This window comes from Scyliorhinus canicula, chromosome 12, assembly GCF_902713615.1.
Source record: "Scyliorhinus canicula chromosome 12, sScyCan1.1, whole genome shotgun sequence".
Lineage (NCBI taxonomy): Eukaryota > Metazoa > Chordata > Chondrichthyes > Carcharhiniformes > Scyliorhinidae > Scyliorhinus > Scyliorhinus canicula.
Genome location: NC_052157.1, coordinates 112,629,878 through 112,650,505, shown reverse-complemented (window position 1 = coordinate 112,650,505; position 20,628 = coordinate 112,629,878). Strand labels below are relative to the sequence as shown.

Below are 20,628 nucleotides of genomic sequence, written 5' to 3'. Positions count from 1 at the left end.
ACCTGGGACCCTGGAGCTGTGAAGCATTTATGCTAACCACCATGCTACCATGCTGCCCACAAAGGCAACAGGCAATTACAGGTCATTCCTTTAATAATAATAATAATAATCTTTATTAGTGTTCCAAGTAGGCTTACATTAACACTGCAATGAAGTTACTGTGAAAATCCCCTAGTCGCCACATTCCGGTGCCTGTTCGGGTACACTGAGGGAGAATAGAGAATGCCCAATTCACTCATTGTGTGAGCCCGTGATGGGTTGTGGCTCCCAGGGTTTCATCCAAGTTGGGGCTGCTAATTGTGTTTTTCAGACTGGGGACAAATGTATTACAGGGAGTCGACCCACAATGTAAGGTCAGCTCATTTACAGTGAGGACACCTTTTTTTCCCCCCTCCAGTGGGTACGATAAGCGCCAAGCCAGGAAATAGCTTCCACCGCGGCTAAATGAAGATCTCTCAGCCCTCTGCTGAATTTTGTCAGGGGGCAGTCTTTAATGATGTCAATCGTTGATTTGGGTGCCCACAGCTACAGCAGCCCAGATCCCCTGCAAGACCCCACTTGTTCCGTCCAGTTTGCCGCCCAAATGTCTTGGCCAGTGTAGAAACGGTTGAGGAGAGCCCAATGTTGGCATGACAGATTGAAGCCTGGCGTGCGAGCTGTGGGATTGGGTGTAAAGCCCAGATGTCTCAACATCTGAGGCTCTTCTCAGGTGGCTGATCACCCTTCAAACCGTGCTGCTATTGATGGGGAGGTGTGGTGGAGCAGGGTTGATTTTTTTTTTTACAAAGCAGAAAGGCTCCTTTCGAGTCTCCCGGAGAACGAGGCTTGTCCTTTCTGAAGCAGCAGTCGAGCTGATTGGATCAAGGTGAATGGAATGTTGTCTTGGCTGTGCGCGGATCCTGGGCATGAGCGAGGTAGAGGCATGTTGACCCCCAAAGAGTCATTGAGATGAATGTGCATGATACTTTGCACAGTTTTGCAATCCTGTTTTATAATGCAGCTGAACAGTACTTCATTGTAAGGTTAGTAGAATATCACCGAGGGAGAATGGACAGCATTCTGGCAACTGCCCAGAGTTTCTCTACTTGCAGAGGCATGCCCATGTTCTGGCAGGGCACTTTGTATTGCTGCCCTGTTTTTGCCGCATGGACTATTTAGACCAGGGGTGGGCAAACTTTTCCGTGCAAGGGCCACATTCAGAAATTCACAATTCACAAAGGGCCGCATAGTATATTAAGTAAAATAATTACTTCACCCGGTTATGATTCTGGGCGCCTCATATAGAACATAGAACAGTACAGCACAGAACAGGCCCTTCGGCCCTCGACGTTGTGCCGAGCAATGATCACCCTACTCAAGTCAACGTATCCACCCTATACCAGTAAGTAACCCAACAGCCCCCCCCCCCCATTAACCTTAAAAAAAAATTTTTTTTAAAAAATCTTTTTTAAAAAAAAAATTTTTTTTTTTTTTTTTAATGACTTGGTGGGCTGCAGAAATACCTTTGGCGGGCCGCATGCGGCCCGCGGGCCGTAGTTTGCCCACCCCTGATTTAGACGTACCACACGTTGTTGAAGGTGGGCCACTGCCTTGGTTACCTAGGCGACACGTCCTCAAACCAACATCTGCCTGTCCATCCCCAGAGTTTGCTGATTGTAGCATGTAGCTCATGTGGAGAGGATCCTGCAAAATCTGACCTGGAGTCAGTTGTGAGATTATCCTCCCTGTAATAGCCTCTGACTATCTGCATCACTCTTTTATCTGTTGATCTCCAGGGTTTGCAAATTCCTCTGACAGTTCCTGTCAGTTTGCTTCCTTGTACAATGCCAGAGTTGGCAACCTCCGTGTGAGTATTGTGCTGTGGCCCAGGGAATGTATGAAGTATGGGGTTGAGGGTGGGGTAAAGGTGAGGGGAGACAGGGCGACATTGTGGCAAAGGTCACTTTTACATGGCTCGTCGTATTCAGTTTGCGGCATTTGTGTTGTAGCTCCCAGCATTTATGCTGTTAAATCTGATTTCCACAGACCACAGTAGGAGATTGTACCCTACGAATTCCTGAAAGGAGCAGTCCTCCCTGTGGGGGCAGAAATAGCTTTGAAAGAATGAAGGGGTCACGGCAGGAGTGTTTAAACCCTTCCCTTCCCACGACGGACATGCCTGGCTTTTTGCAGCTCGACTAGGCAGGGAAACGGCACTAGGTAAACTGCTCAGTGGGAGAGATAACAGAGGCATAATGGGCCGAATGGCCACCTCCGTGCTGTAACAATTGTGATTCTGTGAACTGGGAATCAGCTCATGGTGCCAAGGTATCTAGTACCACTTGGTGGCATGTGCAGTATACGTCTGTCAATGTGTGGGCATGTAAGGGTATATTCTGTCAATGTGTGGGCATGTAAGGGTATATTCTGTCAATGTGTGGGCGTGTATGGGTATATTCTGTCAAGGTGTGGACATGTATGGGTATATTCTGTCAATATGCGGACATATACAGGCATGTTCTATCAAGGCGTGGACATGTGCGGCTATATTCTGTCAATATGCGGACATATACGGGCATGTTCTGTCAATGTGTGGGCATGTACAGGTACATTCAGTGTTGAACAGAGAAGCTTTACTTTGGAGATGATGCTTCAGTACTTTAACTGGCCATGTGCTCTCCTGCTAGGAGGACAGGGTGACCTGTGACCTGTGCTCGCCAACCTACCTTGACCCCAGGTCCACCAAAGCCTCAAAATTAAAACTCTCATCCTTTGTGTTCAAATCGCTCCATGGCGGGGCACAGTGGTTAGCATTCCCGGCCTCGGGTCACTGTCCGTGTGCAATTTGCACATACTGTGTGGGGTCTCACCCCTACAATTCAAAGATATGCAGGGTAGGTGGATTGGCCACGCAAAATTGTCCCTTAATTTGAATTTTTTAAATCCCCTACGGCCTCGTCCCTGCCTATCTCCAAACCATCTTCCAGGCTCACAAAACTTCAAGACATCTGGCGTTGCTTCAATCCTGATCTCTTGAGTTCCTTTATTCTGGTATTAATGGCCGAGCCTTCAGCTGCCCAGGCCCAAAGCCCTGGAATCCCCGTACAAACCCCATCTGCCTCTCTCCTCCTTTCGGATATTTCTTTGATTTAATTGGGATTTGTACTATCTCTCCTTTGGGCGGCACAGTAGCACTGTTGCTTCAAAGGACCAGGGACCCATGTTCGATTCCCGGCTTGGGTCACTGTCTGTGCGGAGTCTGCATGTTCTCCCTGTGTCTGCGTGGGTTTCCTCCGGGTGATCCGGTTTCCTCCTGCAAGTCCCGAAAGACGTGCTGTTAGGTAATTTGAACATTCTGAACTCTCCCTCCGTGTACCCGAACAGGCGCTGGAATGTGGTGACTAGGGGCTTTTCACAGTAACTTCATCGTCGTGTTAATGTAAGTCTACTTGTGACAGCATGATGGCGCAGTGGTTAGCACTGCTGTCTCACGGCGCCGAGGTCCCAGTTTCGATCCCGGCTCTGGATTACTGTCTGTGTGGAGTTTGCACATTCTCCCCGTGTTTGCGTGGGTTTCGCCCCCACAACCCAAAGATGTGCAGGGTAGGTGGATTGGCCACGCTGAATTGCCCCTTAATTAGAAAAAATGAATTGGGTACTCTAAATTTATATTGTTTAAAAAAAGTCTCCTCCTGAGGCTCAGTGTCAAGTGCTTTTTGTTGCTCTGGCAATTACATCAGGCCCATTAACTGGTTAAAAGGGCATGACAACCTGCCTCTGCAAAATGTAGCAGGAAAGTCCTGCACAGTTCAGTAACCAGAGTATGTGATTCACTCAGATCGCAAGGTCACAGGAATGTAACTATGTGCATGCAACCCGCAGATATTCTAACAGAGGAGGCTGGGTCGGGGGGGGGGGGGGGGGGGATTTCCCTTTAAGGAAGTGAATGTGAAGGTGATTCACATCAAGATTGTTGGAACCAATGGTGCAAACATTTCTGAATTGATTGTTTTAAAATCACCATCCCCGTACCTTCAATCCCTCCTCACACTCTCTCTCGTTTTGATTTCAAGGAGACCCACACAGCTACCTGTTGTGTGTGTGTGTGTGATTGGCTGGGAGAGAGGTGGGTGGAGGGGGCGGAGAGGTTTGCAGTCGGAGAGGAAGGGAAAGTTAGTGTTTCTGAAGGAGTTGACATTGGAGATGGCAAAGATAAAAGTTGGTGTTAGACTTTGAGCTATAATGAAACTAAAGCAGTCGGCAGTGAACAGAAAAACTGCAGATATCTCAAAGAAGCAGAGCACAGGAAGTATTCAACAGGCAACATTGGTTGAGATAGCAGGTCAGAGATGATCAGAGTGCTGACCCTTTGTTGGAATTGTGCAGTCAATCTACTTTGCTCCTTTTCTTGATTTAAGATTACCCGTCCGGCAAACCAGCATCTGATGGAGGACCGTGCTGGAACATTTGCTACTCCCCCACATCAAGAAAGTCGCCATAATCCCAGAGGACCACAGAATGTTCTCCTCTTTGAGAGAGACTTGACCGGTGGTGATTTAACCTGAGGGTCACCACACCTCCGGCAAGGGGACAAGGTTGAGAAGATGGGGCCTTATGGATAACCTCAGCTGGTACGGGAACTGAACCTACGTTGTTGGCATCGCTCAGCATCACAAACCAGCCATCCAGCCAACTGAGCTAACCAACACACGCAGTACCTACCCCACCGGGCTATCAACCAAGCCAGCAATACCTGACTTGTACAGACCTCAGCATGGAGGGAGGAAATCAGCTGGTCTTCCCACACCTCACTATTCAGGAATGATTCCGTTTGGGGCCGGGGACCATGTTCAGCTGTGACTCCCACTGACAGTCGCTGTTCAAGCTCAGGCATAAATGTATGGACTTTGGGAAAGGTGTCAGAGTTGGCACAATGGTTAGCACTCAGCGCCAGGGACCCGGTTCAATTCTGACCTTGGGTGACTGTCTATGTGGAGTTTGAACTTTCTCCCCCGTGTCTGCTTGGGTTTCCTCCGGGTCCTCCGATTTCCTCCCACAGTCCAAAGATGTGCACGTTAGGTGGATTGCCATGCTAAATTGCTCCTTAGTTTCACAAAGATGTGTAGGTTAGGTAAGGTTATGTGGTTACTGGGATAGGGTGGGGGAGTGAACCTAGGTAGGGTGCCCTTTCAGAGGGTCGGTGCAGACTCAACGGGCTGAATGACCTCTTCTCCATGGTCGGAATTTTATGATTCTATGAAGTCGCTGGATCAAAATCCTGGATTTCCCTCTCTAACAGCTCTGTAGGTGTACCTGCATTTGATAGAAGGCGACTCGCCCTTCCCAAGGGCAATTAGGTATGGGCAACAAGTGCTGGCCTTGCTCGTGGTGCTCACATCTCAATAACAAATATATATTCAAAAAACATTTTGACCAGAGGCTGTCGGAACTGTATCTCAGCAACAAGTCAATACCGCAAGGAGAGGGCGTGGGACAAAATTGGCAAGAAGTTGAGAATTGTATTTTATTAATATATATATCTTGGCAACAAGAAGGTAATTTGCAGCGTCAATACATTTTCAACAATAGGAAACAAGTTCAGACCACTGAATTGACAGCCACTTCGTTTATGAATGATGTGATTTGCAACCAGCCTGATGGTTCTTTGTTGTCCTCTGACAGGGTGGGGTGGTGGGGGTGGGAGGTGGGACACAGGCAGTGTAATGCGACACAGAAAAGGCCTCCAGTTTCAGTAATGGATGTTTTCTTGCTGTTATCTGTTTCCACAGGTAAACATGGCACATATAGGGAGTCTTGAAGAAGGAACCAGGAGTAATAATTGTCACGAGCAACTACTTATGTGTGGAGTTCAGAGCTTCTCAGACAAGAAGGACATTATCACCAGCTTGGTGTCTGCCTTGGACTCAATGGTCAGTGCAATCTGCTCCAGTAGGACAGTCTTGCCTGATAATTATAACATCTCAGCTCTGGTATCAACTGTGTGAATCTTTCTAGCACCCTCTCCAGTGTCTCCATCTTTCTGATAATAAGGGGACCAGATAAGTGCCCATTACTCCAAGTGTAGTCATTAACTAACGTTCGATATCAGTTTAACATTGCTTCTCTACGTTTCAGTTCTACCCCTCTCCAGAAATGAATCTTACTGTTTGGTTTATTATTTTTTTAAAATATCTCTTTATTAACCTGTGTTGCTACCTTTGGCCATTTGTTTCTCCGTACCCCTAGATTCCTTTGCTGCTCTGCCCATTTCTACTCACATTGTCCCAGTAGTAGGTGACCTTCTTATTCCCTGTTTTTGTTTCACTCTTAAATGTATCAAAGTTACACTTCTTGCAGCATGATTCATCTTGCCTGTAGAATTGGTTTGTATATTTCGGTATTTTGAGCGATGCTTTTGTTCAGAGGCTCAACATCTTTGAAGCTCCTGCAGATTGGGTTCTTTAGCGCCTATCACTGGCTGTGGGTTGGGGGGGTCGGGGGTAGGGGGGGGGGGGGGTCCGTTGTCCATAAATCATGACCCAGCAAGCACATGGGCTTACATTTCCCATCATGCCACAGTGTAAGCAGGTGTCCTATGGAGCAAATTCCCAGCAGATGTTAGTTCTGGAGGGAAAAAAACAGAAAACTCTCAAAACTTTGAGAGAAGGGGAGAGAGGAAAAACAGCTATAAACAATTCTTGGAGGCAGGTAGCACAGTGGTTAGCACTGCTACTTCACAGCAACAAGGACCCAGGATTGATTCCCAGCTTGGGTTGCTGTCTGTGCGGAGTCTGCACATTTTCCCCATGTCTGCGTGGGTTTCCTCTGGGTGCTCCGGTTTCCTCCCACAAGTCCCGAAAGACGGCTTGTTAGGTGAATTGGACATTCGGAATTCTACGTCAGGACCTGAACAGGCGCCAGAGTGTGGTGACTAGGGGACTTTCTCAGAAGCTTCATTGATGTAAGCCTACTTATGACACTAATGAAGATTATTCATTATGATGATTAGGATTTTCCCTCTGGGCTTTGGCTGTCAGGCTGAAATGTGTATCAGGGGTAGCACGGTGGTGCAGTGGTTAGCACTGCTGCCTCATGGCACCAGGACCCGGGTTTGATCCCAGCCCCGGGTCACTGTCCTGGAGTTTGCGCGTTCTCCCCATGTCTGGTTGCGTCTCACCCTCACAACCCAAGGTTGTGCATGGTCGGTGGATTGACTACGCGAAATTGTCCTTTAATTGGAAAGAGAAAATGAAATGTGGATCAGAAGCCCACCCAGTGAAATCAGTCGCACAGTTCGACTCTCAAAGGGCAGGCTTTTGAAGCTGGACGGCCAATCCGAGACCTTTCAACTTGAAAGGGGGAGGAGCCTGCGAAGGAAGGCAAGTGAGGGAGGGAGCTTCAAAATGGACGGGCTGGGCATCCTCTCCACAGGACAGCTTCCGAGAGAGATTTAAAATGGGGAATATTTCCAGTGAGGGCCTTTAGTGGGGGAACGAAGGAAACTCTCTCTCTCTCTCTCTTCCCCCCCCCCCCCCATTCCATGGCACTTAAACTGGCCCCATGTCCCCATGGGGACCTGAAGGCTGAATGGAAAATCCCTGTCAGCTTCTTTTAATTGACCTTAAGGAGCTATGCCAGCTACCTGCCATTTCCCCCCCCCCACCAACCCCCCTTCTCCCATGGTCCACCAACCGGCCTCCGTAAAAAGGACCAGAGGCTTGGATGGACATAGGAAATTGGCACACTGGCCAACTGGGATTTTTTTTTAGCGCCTATCTGCCGGCGAGCTTGTTTTTATCCTAAAATTTCAAACTAAAATGAGGCAGAAAAGTTCTAACTTTTTTGAATAAAGGTCTGTGGTTATAAATTTACTGACGGTCAGGGGAAAAGGAGTTTCATCGTCACCACTGATGCAGTAAAACGCCAGGACAGATCACTCGCCCCTTTCTAGAGAAACGCTCACTTGCTGACCACAGGAAGTGGAAATTGGGAGGTTTGTTTAGTGGCCCTAGAGATGAGGTGAAAATCACCTCCACAGAGTCAGAAAATAACATACACAAGACAGAAACCTGGAGACATACACCACAGAAGGAGGCATACTAGCTCTTTGATAGTGCTATCCTTTTAACCCCACTTCCCTGGTCATAACCTGGCCCCCTCCACCCCTGCCTATTTCCATTTATTTTATGTTCCTCAAGTATTTATCCAGTTTCATTTTGAAAGTTACAATTGGGTCTCCTTCCATCCTCTCACATCAGATCATAACAAATCACCGCATTAAACAAAATGCTACCTCATGTCAACTCTGGTTCTTTTACCGATCATCTTAATTCTGTGTTTCTCTGGTTATCTGCCCTTCTGCCACTGGAAACAGTTTCAGCTTATTGACTCAATCCATGCCATTCACAATTTTGAAGAACTCATATCAAATTTCCTCTCAACCTTCTGTACACTTAAGGAGAGCAGTCCCAGCTTCTCGGGCCTCTCCATGTAACCAAAGTCCTTCATCCCAGGTACCAGCATGGTAAATTACCTCTGCATCCACTCTGGGGCCTCTGTGCGGTTCCGACAGTGCGGGGCCCATAACTGAACATAATATTCTAGCTGAGGCCTAACCAGTGTTTTATGACTGTTTAACATAACTTCCTTTTGTACCCCATACCTCTATTAATAAAGCCAAGGATCCCAACTGCTTTGTTTTTTAACATTTTTCCAATTAAGGGGCAATTTAGCTACCCTGCCCATCTTTGGGTTGTGGGGGTGACACCCACACAGACATGGGGAGAATGTGTAAACTCCACATGGATAATGATCCGGGGCCGGGATCAAACACGGGTCCTCAGCGCAGTGAGGCAGCAGTGCTAACCACTGTGCTGCCCACCGAAATGCTTTGTAAACAGCCTTTACGATTTGGTCCACCACTTTCAAAGGTCTGTGTACATACACTCTCGGGTCTCTCTGTCTCTACATCTCCTTAAAACATTGCACCATTTATCTTCTATTGCCTCTCTCCATTCTTCCGAGCAAAAATATAGCCGTTCTCATTTTCCTGCATCAAATCTTCTCTTCCACGTGTTTGCTGATTTCACCAGTCCTTCTCTGGCCTCCGGCTGTCTCCAACTGCCCCCTCGTTGTTTCCTAAATATCTTTTGTTCATATCATCTATTATACCCTGTTTAATCACCACAAGCCTGACTAATAGAGGCACATACATTTTCTAATGTTTGACTTTTATTTTATATTCGCTTATGGGATATGAGCATTGTTGGCTGGGCCCATTTGCTGCCCATCCCTAATTGCCCTCGGGAAGTTAGTGGTGAGCTGCCTTCTTGAACTGCTACAGTCCGTGTCTTGTAGGTACACCCACCATGCTGTTAGGGAAGGAGTTCCAGTTTTTTTGCCCAGTGACAGTAAAAGAGTGACAATATAGTGTTAAAATCCCGGGCCAGATCCCAGCATATGTTAGGATATCGGACAAGTACCCCAAACACTATTTTTAAATTTGTAAAATTGTGAGGAAAGAATACTTCACTCCGGAAGTGATTCCACTGACCAGTAGGTATCCTTTGTATTAAAACAAATTTCATTCTTATCACAGGTGTCAATACATTAACATTACAGAAAATAGCTTTTCAATTAACAGTTAAACAATTCTTAACAATAAAAGGAAACACTTTAACTTCTAACTGGTAGGTCCTCTATTTCCAAATAAGCAAAGCCTATCACGAGTCAAAAGCCGCTTAAAGTAAAGTTAGTAAATACAGGGATACTTGCTGTTCTCTAGATAGAGATTTCTTGGAAAGACCGCTTGAAGAGAGAGAGAAAACCCATTTAGACACGAGCTGCATGTCTTGCTGTCTTTGGGAGATTACTCCTTAACCTTAGCCTTTGGAAAACAGCCCCTGTTCAGATTCAAGCTCCAAGCAAAACTAAAATCTAAACTGCCTGCTACAGACCTGGCTCCTCCCATTAATTACATAATCTTTATCCCACTCCGATCCTCGACCTGCTTACCCACGTCTAAATACAAGGCCTCAGACTATCTGCTCTCCAGGGACTCTTCTTTCTATAAACAAAAGTCCATTAGGCCTCCCTTTTAAACATATACATGGTTGGAACAAATGATGATCTCATTTTTTACGACAACTTAATTGCATATTTTGCAGACACATCGCCTGCCTGTAGGTTAAACCAGGATTTTAAAAAAATATTACTACAACAAATATATATACCTTAACTCAGGCTTTTAGTAACATTACTGTACAGACATATATAATGCGATTTATAAAAAAATTCCGAGATTCATCACAATAGTTCCAGATCAGGATGGTGAGTGGCTTGGAGGTGAGCCTCCAGGTAATGGTGTTCCCATCCATCTCGTCCTTTTCGGTGGTAGAGGTCATGGGTTTGAAAGGTGCTGTCAAAAAAGTCTTGGTGAGTTGCTGCACAGTGCTGCTACTGTGCATGAGTGGCAGAGAGAGTGAATATTGAAGGTGGTGGTTGGAGTTCCCATTAAGCGGTCTGCTTTGTCCAGAATAGTGTTGAGCTTTTTGAGTGTTGTTGGAGCTGCACTCGCCCACGCAATCACACTCCTGACTTGTTGTTGAAAATGGCGGTCAAGGTCAGGAGATGAGTTACTCCCACAGAATTCCTAACCTCTGACGTGCTCTAATAGCCACAATATTTATATGGCTAGCCCAGTTCGGTTTCTGGTCAATGGGGGACCCCCAGGATGTTGATGATGGGAGATTCAGCAACGGAAATGCTGTTGAACGTTGATTGCCGCTTATCAGCCCAAGCTTTAATGTTATACTGATCTTGCTGCATGTTGGCACGGACAGATTCATGCACGCTGTGTCACTGGACATGTGCTGGAATTGCACTTTATGATATTGGTAAGGCAAAAATGAATGGCAGTGTAAACAGAATGAAGGGCAAAATACTACGGATGGTGGAAATCAGAAGTAAAAACTGAAAATGCTGGAAATACTCAGCAGGTCAGGCAACATCTGTGGAGGGAGAAACAGAGATAACGTTTCAGGTCAATAGCCGTTCATCAGAACTCGACTTAAGTAGCAGTCAGTGGTGGGAAATACCATTCTTTGTCTGATTTGTTTCCTGCCAATGTTTTCATTGTAATTAGCAATATCTCTCTCCCTCCCAGCTGGTATCACTGAATGAAGTTTCCAGGTGACTTGACAGGGGCGCTGAGATTAATGGCACTCTTTTAAAATTGGAGTTGAATTAATGCCAAGAAGCAGAATGTGTGCTGTTGGTCTAACCTGCTGACCGTAACCAGCGGGAAACTTCCATAATTCCCAGGCGAGTGCAGAGAGATAGAGGGAGGTCTTGTGGCACAGTGGGAAGCGCCCCAACTCTTGGCCTAACACTCTGGGTTCAAGTCCCACTTCAAGGTTTGAAGGCTGTGGAAGGTGCATTCATAATGTGGCCAAACAGGTTAATTATCGGCCTGTAGATCCTTCCAATACACACGATGGCAGGCGGTAAAGAGCGGTCTTGGTCAGCCTCGCTGCAAAGGTCAATGGCAAACTCCGGAAACACTTGGCCAAACATAATCATGGACCAATCCAATGGAAGTTCATGATCGCCAACACCCTCAAAAGGCCCAGTAGCTTAAGGAGGAGGAGAAATACAACTGAAAAGTTCCAACAAGTAGAGAAACTGACAGTTCTCCATTGCCCAGTCTCTTAAGCTGTTGTGTATTCACACAAGTGGCTCCTCACTTGTGGCTTTGCAGTCGAACAAGGACTGATCAGGTGACGCGATCAGCTAGTTGTTTGCATGGCGCCCGACGTTCTGGTTGAACCTCCGAAGCCTGCAGGTTTCATATTGAATCTACCGCATGAAAAACTGGCGACGAGGTGGGCAAACATTGTGGGCACCCAAAAGGAAAAGATAGTTAAAACTGTCACTGCACGAAAGCTGATGATGGAGAGGGTGAGCCAAACAACGGTTGTAGCCACTGGATGGAGCAGAAAATCATTGAGGACTAAAACAACTTTGGAAAGAAACTCGCACATACTGGGCCCGAAATGATCCGTAACAGCACCGGGAGTGACGAGGACTCTGCAACGACAAATTTAGAATTGAGGGTGTTGAAAAACACTAAAGGAAAACCGGCTGAGTTCAGGTTTGCTTTGTTTTTGGGGTGAAAGGAAGCAAGGTAGTGCAGAAGATTTACGGCACAGTGTGCACACGCAGGTTCGTTCCATAGTGAAACATGTTTTTTGGCGCAGTGGGACTGTTTGATATGAATACAGAGTGATGGAGCTCATATACAGAACGATTCGACTATTTTCTCCAAGCAAACAAGATAGCAGCAGATATAAAAGTTCCAACATTTCTCAGCATAATGGGAGGGGTGGAACATTTAACCTCCTTCGGAGACTGGCACAACTGGAAAAGTCAGGCACGAAGGCCGAAGATGAAATAGTGGAAATATTGCAGGGCCATTATTCAGGGAAACCTGTAGTCATTGCAGAAAGGTTTAGGTCTCCTGAGTGCAACCAGAAGAAGGTGAATCAATTGCACAGTTTGTAGCTACCCTGAAAAGACTGGCAAATTCAGTGATGTGTTAGATCAGTGTTTTTCAAACATTCTTTCCCGGGACCCACTTACAACCAGTTGGCACTCTAACTATTTGGGTCTCTGGCCATCTCTTCCTTGTAACAAAATGATCCATCTTCTCAGTCCTCTTGCCTTGCTTGCTAGCAGCTAGAAAATGGAAGAAGCTCTGCGTGATTTCAGGCCAAAAGCATGCACGTATAGGGCGCTTGATGTCAAGTGTACATGCAGGGCGCTTGACTTGCTCACTGCTGCCGCTATAGCCGGAAGACTGCACAGAGCTTCATTTTGTTTTACTTAAAGGCCTATAGCGGCCGCCAATCTCAATTTGAATGCTGGTAGCGGCCGTTGGATACTTCTCTCGCAATCGGGACGACCGCTGGAACGCTGTGAACGATCGCTCTATGTCACTTCCGATACCCGCCTGTGACCTACCCACAGGTCACAACCCACACTTTTGAAAACCCTGTGTTAAATGATACCATCAGAGATAGATTAGTCTGTGGTTTAAGGAGCAAAGTTATTCAAAAGCGATTGTTAACCGAAAACGACCCGACCTTAAAGAAAGCTTTGGGAGCTGCTGTATCCATGGAATTAGCAGCCAGAAAGCTCAACAGTCGAGTTTAAGCACAAGAATTCACAGGATGTCGGCTGAAACCCAAACCCAAACACCGACTCACTTACCATAGGTGTGCAAAAATCCTGGCACCTAGCAGCGGATTGTTGGTGCAAAGGCATTGTGTGCAAAAATTGTGGCAAAAGGGCCACATTGCAGATGCTTGTTGGAGGAAAAAACTTCAGGCAAAAGTTACAAAAAGCAAGAGCAGAATAAATCAGGGCTTTTCTCTTTGGAGCGGAGGAGGATGAGGGGCGACTTAATAGAGGTTTATAAGATGATGAGGGGGATAGATCGAGTGGGTATTCAGAGACTATTTCCTCGGGTTGATGTAGCTGTTACAAGGGGGCATAACTATAAGATTCAGGGTTGGGAGATATAGGAGGGATATCCGAGGTAGGTTCTTTACTCAGAGAGTGGTTAGGGTGTGGAATGGACTGCCTGCTGTGATAGTGGAGTCGGACGCTTTAGGAACTTTCAAGCGGTTATTGGATAGGCACATGGATCACACCAGAATGACAGGGAGTGGGATAGCTTGATCTTGGTTTCGGACAATGCTCGGCACAACATCGATGGCCGAAGGGCCTGTTCTGTGCTGTAATGTTCTATGTTCTATGTAAATCAAATGAGAAACTGGATAAAGGAAAGAGTATCTGCGTGGTACAAAAAGGACGTGAGAAGGAACCTGATTCACAGTCCGAAGATGAACTGTCATTAAATGTACTAGCTGTTGCTGATGCAACACACCGATATTGGGTGACTCCATTACTGGATGGTCAGACATGAAGGTGGTGGTGGACACTGGGGCAGCCATCTTGCTGGTGCCAGAGATTGTTTATCAAGAAAAGCGCTGACATATTGCTCTGCAACCCTCAAAGAGAGTGTTAAAAGCCTACACTGGAGAATAATAATAATCTTTATTAGTGTCACAAGTAGGCTTACATTAACACTGCAATGAATTTACTGTGAAAATCTCCTATTCGCCACACCCGTTCGGGTACATAGAGGGAGAATTCGGAATGTCGAAATTCACCAAACAAGTACATCTTTTGGGACATCTCGGAGGAAATCGGAGCACCTGGAGGAAACCCATGCAGATACAGTGAGAACTTGCAGACTTCTCACAGTCAGTGATCTAAACCGGGAATCGAACCCAGGTCCCTGGCGCTGTCAAGCAACAGTGCTAACCACTGTGCTACCGTGCCGACCTGGAACCAGAAGTAGTTCTGCTGAGGGGCTCTATTGATATAATAGTGCAATTAAATGAACAAACAGCAGATTTGTCCTTGCACATAGTCAAAGGAAATTATCCAGCACTAACGGGAAGAACTTGGCTGGAAAAGATTCCGAAACAGGTCTACCCAAAATCTTGAAGAAATGTGCCATTGTCTTCGATGATGAGCTGGGAAGCATAAAGGATATCTTGGTAAAGCTGAAGATCAAGGAAGAAAGTCAGGTGAGATGCTTTCAGGCTCTGTCAGTGCCTTACACAATCAGACCTAATGTAGAGGCAGAATTAGAACAGCTGGTCCTTGAATCCATCAACGAGTGATTGGGCCACGCCGATTGCACCCGTGATGAAAAAGGACGAATCTGTACATCTTTGTGGCGATTTGAAAGTCACTTTTAATCCTGTGTTGTGTGCACAACAGTACCCTTTACCCCTGATTGATGAGCTATTTGCTGGGGTGGCTGAAATCGACCTCTTGTCAAGCATACCTTCAAATGAATGTGGATCCAGATTCACAACAGATCTTGACGATCGTGACACGCAAAGGGTTATTTCGATATAAATGATTATCATTTGACATCACTTCCACACCAGAATTGTTCCAACAAGCTTTGGACCAAATTTTAAGCATTAGACGGAGTTCAGTGTTACTTAGACAACGTCTTGGTGACCAGAAAGAATGAGGAAGATGCTTGACTCCAGAGATTAGAAAATTATGGATTAAGAGTCCGAAAGACAGATATGAATTTTTCCGATCTTCAACTGTGTCAAAATAAAAAAGTGGACATGGGTGAGAGAACATTCGTGCAAGCCAAAGAGCTGCTACTTAAGTCAGACGTCCTGACACATTTTGATCCCAATTTACCCTTGCAACTGACATGTTGCGCATCACTTTTGGAGTTGGGGCAGTGGTTTCTCACGTAATGCCCATAGGTGAAGAGAAGCCGATAGCCATTACGTCCAGGACCTTGAATAAGGCTAAATTCAATCACAAATAGATAGAGAAAGAAGCCCTAGGAATCATTTTTGGCATAAAATGGTTTTACCAATTCACTTTATTGACAGACTACCATCCACTAACAATGATTCTTGGACTTGCAGAGGTGGCATTTCTCTTATCAGCACACACATACATGATCAAGTATCCTCAGTCAAGCCTTCATGGAACACAGATGGACTCTCCCGACTACCCTTACCAAATAGTTTGTCAATAAGCAGTTTGTGTGGAAACATTTTCTACTTCGAGCAAGTAGATAACATTCCTGTAAAGTTAAGAAGCAGACTAGAAATGATCCAGTACTGTCGGGAGTCGAAGAAAGTCTTCAGAAGAAAATCTTGAGTTAAAGCCATATTCCACCCGAAGACTTAGCTATCCGTACAGATAGGTTGTCTCCTGAGGAATGAGAGTCACTATTCCACCATTATTAAGAAAATGTGTATTAAATCAATTACGTGAAGGCTACTGTGGTATTGTAAGGATGAAGGAGGTAGCCAGGAGCTATTTTTGGTGGCCGTGGTTGATGCCAAAATCAAGACGGGAATGTATTCATCTTGCACAAAAGTACAGAACCTGCTGCCTATGACCTCATTCCACCCATGGGAATGGCCAGAAGAGGCCTGACAATGGGTACACGTTGATTATCATGGAATCTTTGAATCATAAGAGTTTATAGTGCAGAAGGAGGCCAGTCGGCCCATCGAGTCTGCACCGGCCCCATGAAAGGGCACTCTACTTAAGCCCACACCTCCACCCTATTCCCAGACTGTCGTAGGGACGCATTTTTTTCATTCTAGTCAATGCTCATTCAAAATGGCCTGAAGTTGTCATCATGAGGTCAACGTCAGCGGAGAAAACAATTGAGAATTGGGTGAAATCAGCAGCAGATTTGGTTACCCTGAACAACTCGGGCGATAATGGGCCACAATTTGTAAGAGTTCGCACACTACTTGAAGGAGAATGGAATTCAACACGTCCGATCCGCTCCTTATCACCCTTCCACAAATGGGTTGGTAGACGGTTTTGTACCGATGATGAAACATTCGTTAAAGGTATCCAGAGGACAAGGTTCATTGTCTAAACCCTTCAGCCAATTCCTGCTCACGTACAGGAATACTGCGCACTCGACACCCCAGGTTTCTCCAGCATTGCTCATGGACACCAACTACCCACAGCATTCTATTTGCTGAAACCACCCAAGACAAAATAAATTGTTGTGAAAAAGCAGCAGGATCTGCTCATGTATGGTGGGAGAAGAAGGTGGAGACGTTCTGGCCAGGAACTATACCGCAAGTGAAAAGTGACTTCCTGCGACCATCTTGGCACAGACAGGACCCATCTCCTACACCGTACAAACCTGAGACAGTGTAATGTGGAGGAGACATGTCGATCAACTTTGGCCGACAAGAACCGATCCGCCAGATGCAGAACCGACGAGAGTCCAAATCCAGCTGTGCCAATAGACGACCTGGACCTTCCCGAAAACCTAACACTAACCAAACCACTGGGGGGGAATACAGCATTTCAAACACTGAGTCAGTCTCAGGTCACGACGTCAACTCCAGTTAAAATAACCATTGACGGCGCTCGCAACAAGCCAAAGACACCAGAGGTGCAACAAGCACTAAAAAGCAGACACCCGAGGTTCACCTGAGGACCTCCGAAGCGTCTGACGTATTGACTGGTTGTTGACTGATTGTGTGGCTAATTGATTGTTGATGTTTATTCTGTCTGGGACCTTTTGATTTGAAGGAGGAGTAAAACGTTGTGCATTTGCGGTATTGCTAGTGTTTCCTTGCTACCAGCCTTGCAGTGGAACAGGGGCACTTTAAGATCGACCGTTTGCGCAGGAAAACGAGCAGCCCGCCTGTAGTGTAAATAAAGTTCTACCTCTTGGTTGGACCTCCAAGGCCTGCAGACTTGATTTTGAACCCACCACACAAGCAGCATCTAAAGCAGATGATCTGGCAATTATCCCATTGCTGTTTGTCGCACCGTTCTGTGCACCAAATGGTTGCTGCCTTTCCTACATTACAACGGTGACTAACGTCTCCGGGACACTTAATTGGATATATTGGACTTTGGGACATCCTGAGGGAAAAGGTGATGCAGAAATGTAAGCCTCTTTCCGTAACTCTAAAAATGTGTTCACCAAAATGGCGTCCACACTAACCTACGAAGAGCAATGCCGTGAGAGGCCTATTCATGATGGCACTTTAAATGGTGCTGTGGCTTATATTTGTCCTGTCGCGTTAGATGCCGTGTCACACTTGGACCCAGTCCACAAAACAAAGTGTAAATTCTGAAAAAGAAGGTACAAATCTCAATGAAGAGTTAGGACACGCATAAACTGAAGGGAGGGTAAGCATGTAAGACTCTTATGAGGAATTCCTATCGACATATGAAACAATTAAGTGATGTACAAGCAGTCAGCAGAACTAAAACCAACTGAACCAGTGAAATCACTCGTAAAATGTTGTCATGCTTTGAACCACCATCTTAAATTTCTCCAACACAAACTTTTCCAATAAAAGACATTTATAATGAGGCACGCTTAACTAATCAAACAATCCTGTCTATCCTGTATTATTGATCCATGGAAAATGATTCCTCATGAGAGACCAAGTCCTGTGTCTAAAGCTAGACACCTCAATTTGGCATACTTGCCTCAAAGCTGAATTATTGGGTTAGGTTTTGTTGACCTTTTAAATGTTGTGATTCCTCCTGGTGTGTGACATCCGCATCAACCACAGGAAGCCCTTCCTTTGTTTAGCCTTCAGTGTACCGGTGAAGCGACCTGGCCGAGTCTAAATAACGTTTCCACAGAGGGTGCCTTTCCCAATCCAGGAACTGGGAGTGGAAATTCGGGCACACGATTTCTCTCCTGAGGGAATTCCGGAGGTGTGAACCCAGCATGCAAAGCTGCTCGCCGGCTGAAAAAAGGAGTACAATTTCCCACCAACGTGGAAGTGTTGGGAATGCTGAGCCGTGGCAGTCAGATGCTGAAAGAGGGAAAAGTTAAAGTTTTAGATAAAGTCCCGTGTGAAACTAGCGCGCCGATCACTTTCTGAAAATTTTTATTTTCCCAGCGATTTCTCTGTTTTGTGTGCCTGGATGCCTCGTCATCAGAATAAAAACAGAATGAATGATCTCAAAGGCTAATAACAGCCACTGCATGCAAGTCCAAATTATTCATTGCGAAACCAGTTTTCATTGCGTGTGTGAAATGCAGTGAGGGAACATTGGAACTGGAGTAGGCCATTCAGCCCCTTCAATCTGTTTCCCCTAATTCAGTGAGATCATGGCAGATCTGCACCTTCACTCCATCTCCCCCGGCCTAAAGTTTAAAAATCTATCTCCTCTCCGTGTTGAAATTTTCAATTTACCCTCCGTTTCAATGGGTTTCAGGGGTCAGATTATGGACGTTCCTTTTGTGTGTTAAATACCTTGAGCATTGGTCAGCTAAATTTCCTCTCTCAATCCGTGGATGTTGACCGTCTGCAGGTCTCTGGCCCTCCCCAGACACTAACCTCTTTGTGACCATTGTTTGTGTTCTGCAGTGCACCGCGCTCTCAAAGTTAAACACTGAAGTTGCCTGCATCGCCGTTCATGAGGAAACCATGTATGTCCTGGGAACAGAGAAAGGAAAATTGTTTTTGAATGCCAGGAGAGAGCTGCAAAAAGAATTTGTCAAATACTGCAGTAAGTTCACAGCACTTGGCTACCGCGCGCCCGAACATTCTGAAGTGCTTTGTGAGTTTTTAACATGGCTTAATCGGCTTAGCCTTATCCTTCCTTCTGTGCTGAGAATTCCACCATTCCACAATGTCCTGCTGCAAGGCTTGAGCACCTAACGTGAGGTGACCCTTCAGAATGGTGTTGAGGGAGTGCTGTAGTGTCAGTGGTGCCACCTTTTGGGTAAAAAGGAAATGCCAAGATCCCACCCGGGCAGACATAAAAGATCCCATGGCACTGTTCGAAGAAGAACATTGAGGATACTTTCCTGGCCAACAGCTAGCTATCCCTCAACCAATATCGCCAACTACAGATCATCTCAATGCTGTTGATGGGACTGATGCACAAATTAGCTGCCCCATATGTCATACACAACAATAGTGACCAGAGTTCAAAAATACATCACCAGCTAAGTGCTATCCAAACGCACGTCCTTCCTTATTAAGGATTACCGATCAATTTTTTAAAATGCTGAGGATGGAATGTGTTCAGAGATTTAAGGGAGAGCGCTTAATGCTTTGTTTACTTTGCACGAAGGATTCGACTGTGGTTTATAAATAACCCCAGGCATGCACCCAACCTCTGAATTGTCACCGAATCATTTGGAGTTGAAATAGAATCATTTCCAAATCCTGAGCACAAAGCGGGCTCGAGCCTCCACTCCTGGAATCCCACCGGCAAATTATTTGCCATTATAAAATATTATTAATGTAATAACTCCATGGAGACCCATGGGGATACCCTGACTGATCTCCCCATCGGACTCGTGGAATACGAGCTTCCCCGCTAGTGGGCAGAGACCCGCCTAATTGGGGCTCATAAGAATTGAATAAAAAGGCCGGCCCAGACAGGGACCAGCATGTTGCTTACACCAACGGGACTTTACTCTGTGTATATTTGCTGCCGTAGGCAGAGTTTTTGTGACCGTTAACAAACTAGTGTTCTCCCTACTGTTTGGCTTCCTGGGTCTTAATAATTAGTAATGGTGGAACTGCATTGGCTGTCTGTCCCCTCAGGTGAGGTGGAGGAAGTCAAACGCCTGTTTCTTTTAGGATGGAAGGGGAGATTCCTGGTCAGTGGGAAGGAGAGAATCCTGGTGGGTGGAAAGTTGAAAAAAATGAACACTAATGTTATTTTCAGGTTTGTGCAGTGTGTGGGCAGATATAGTTTATTTCTTATTTCAGTTGTATCTTTAAGAATTGCTGAGGCACTGGAATAGATATAGGCATAGAATTTACAATGCAGAAGGAGGCCATTCGGCCCATTGAGTCTGCACCAGCCATTGGAAAGAACACCCCACACCTCCACCCTATATCTGTAACCCAGCAACCCCTCCCAACCCCTTTGGACACCAATGGGCAATTTATCATGACCAATCCACCTAACCTGCACGTCTTTGGACTCTGGGATGAAACCGGAGCACCCGGAGGAAACCCACGCAGACACAGGGAGAACGTGCAGACTCCGCACAGACAGTGACCCAGC

General features: G+C 46.0%; 1 protein-coding gene across 9 annotated transcripts in view; it reads left to right on the top strand.

The window, feature by feature from the left end:
* gtf2ird1 (GTF2I repeat domain containing 1) overlaps positions 1-20,628 on the top strand; it is a 237,864-nt gene that overhangs the window by 62,398 nt on the left and 154,838 nt on the right. For 8 of the 9 annotated variants that reach the window (XR_005462554.1, XM_038813774.1, XM_038813778.1 and 5 more), the window contains exons 2-3: positions 5,769-5,909; positions 18,969-19,110. Coding sequence is in view for 8 of the 9 variants with exons in the window: in XM_038813774.1 (XP_038669702.1) it covers positions 5,775-5,909; positions 18,969-19,110 (277 nt within the window). In the remaining variant the exon portion in view is untranslated. The remainder of the gene's footprint in view (positions 1-5,768; positions 5,910-18,968; positions 19,111-20,628) is intronic. The other variant, XM_038813780.1, reaches the window with a different exon arrangement.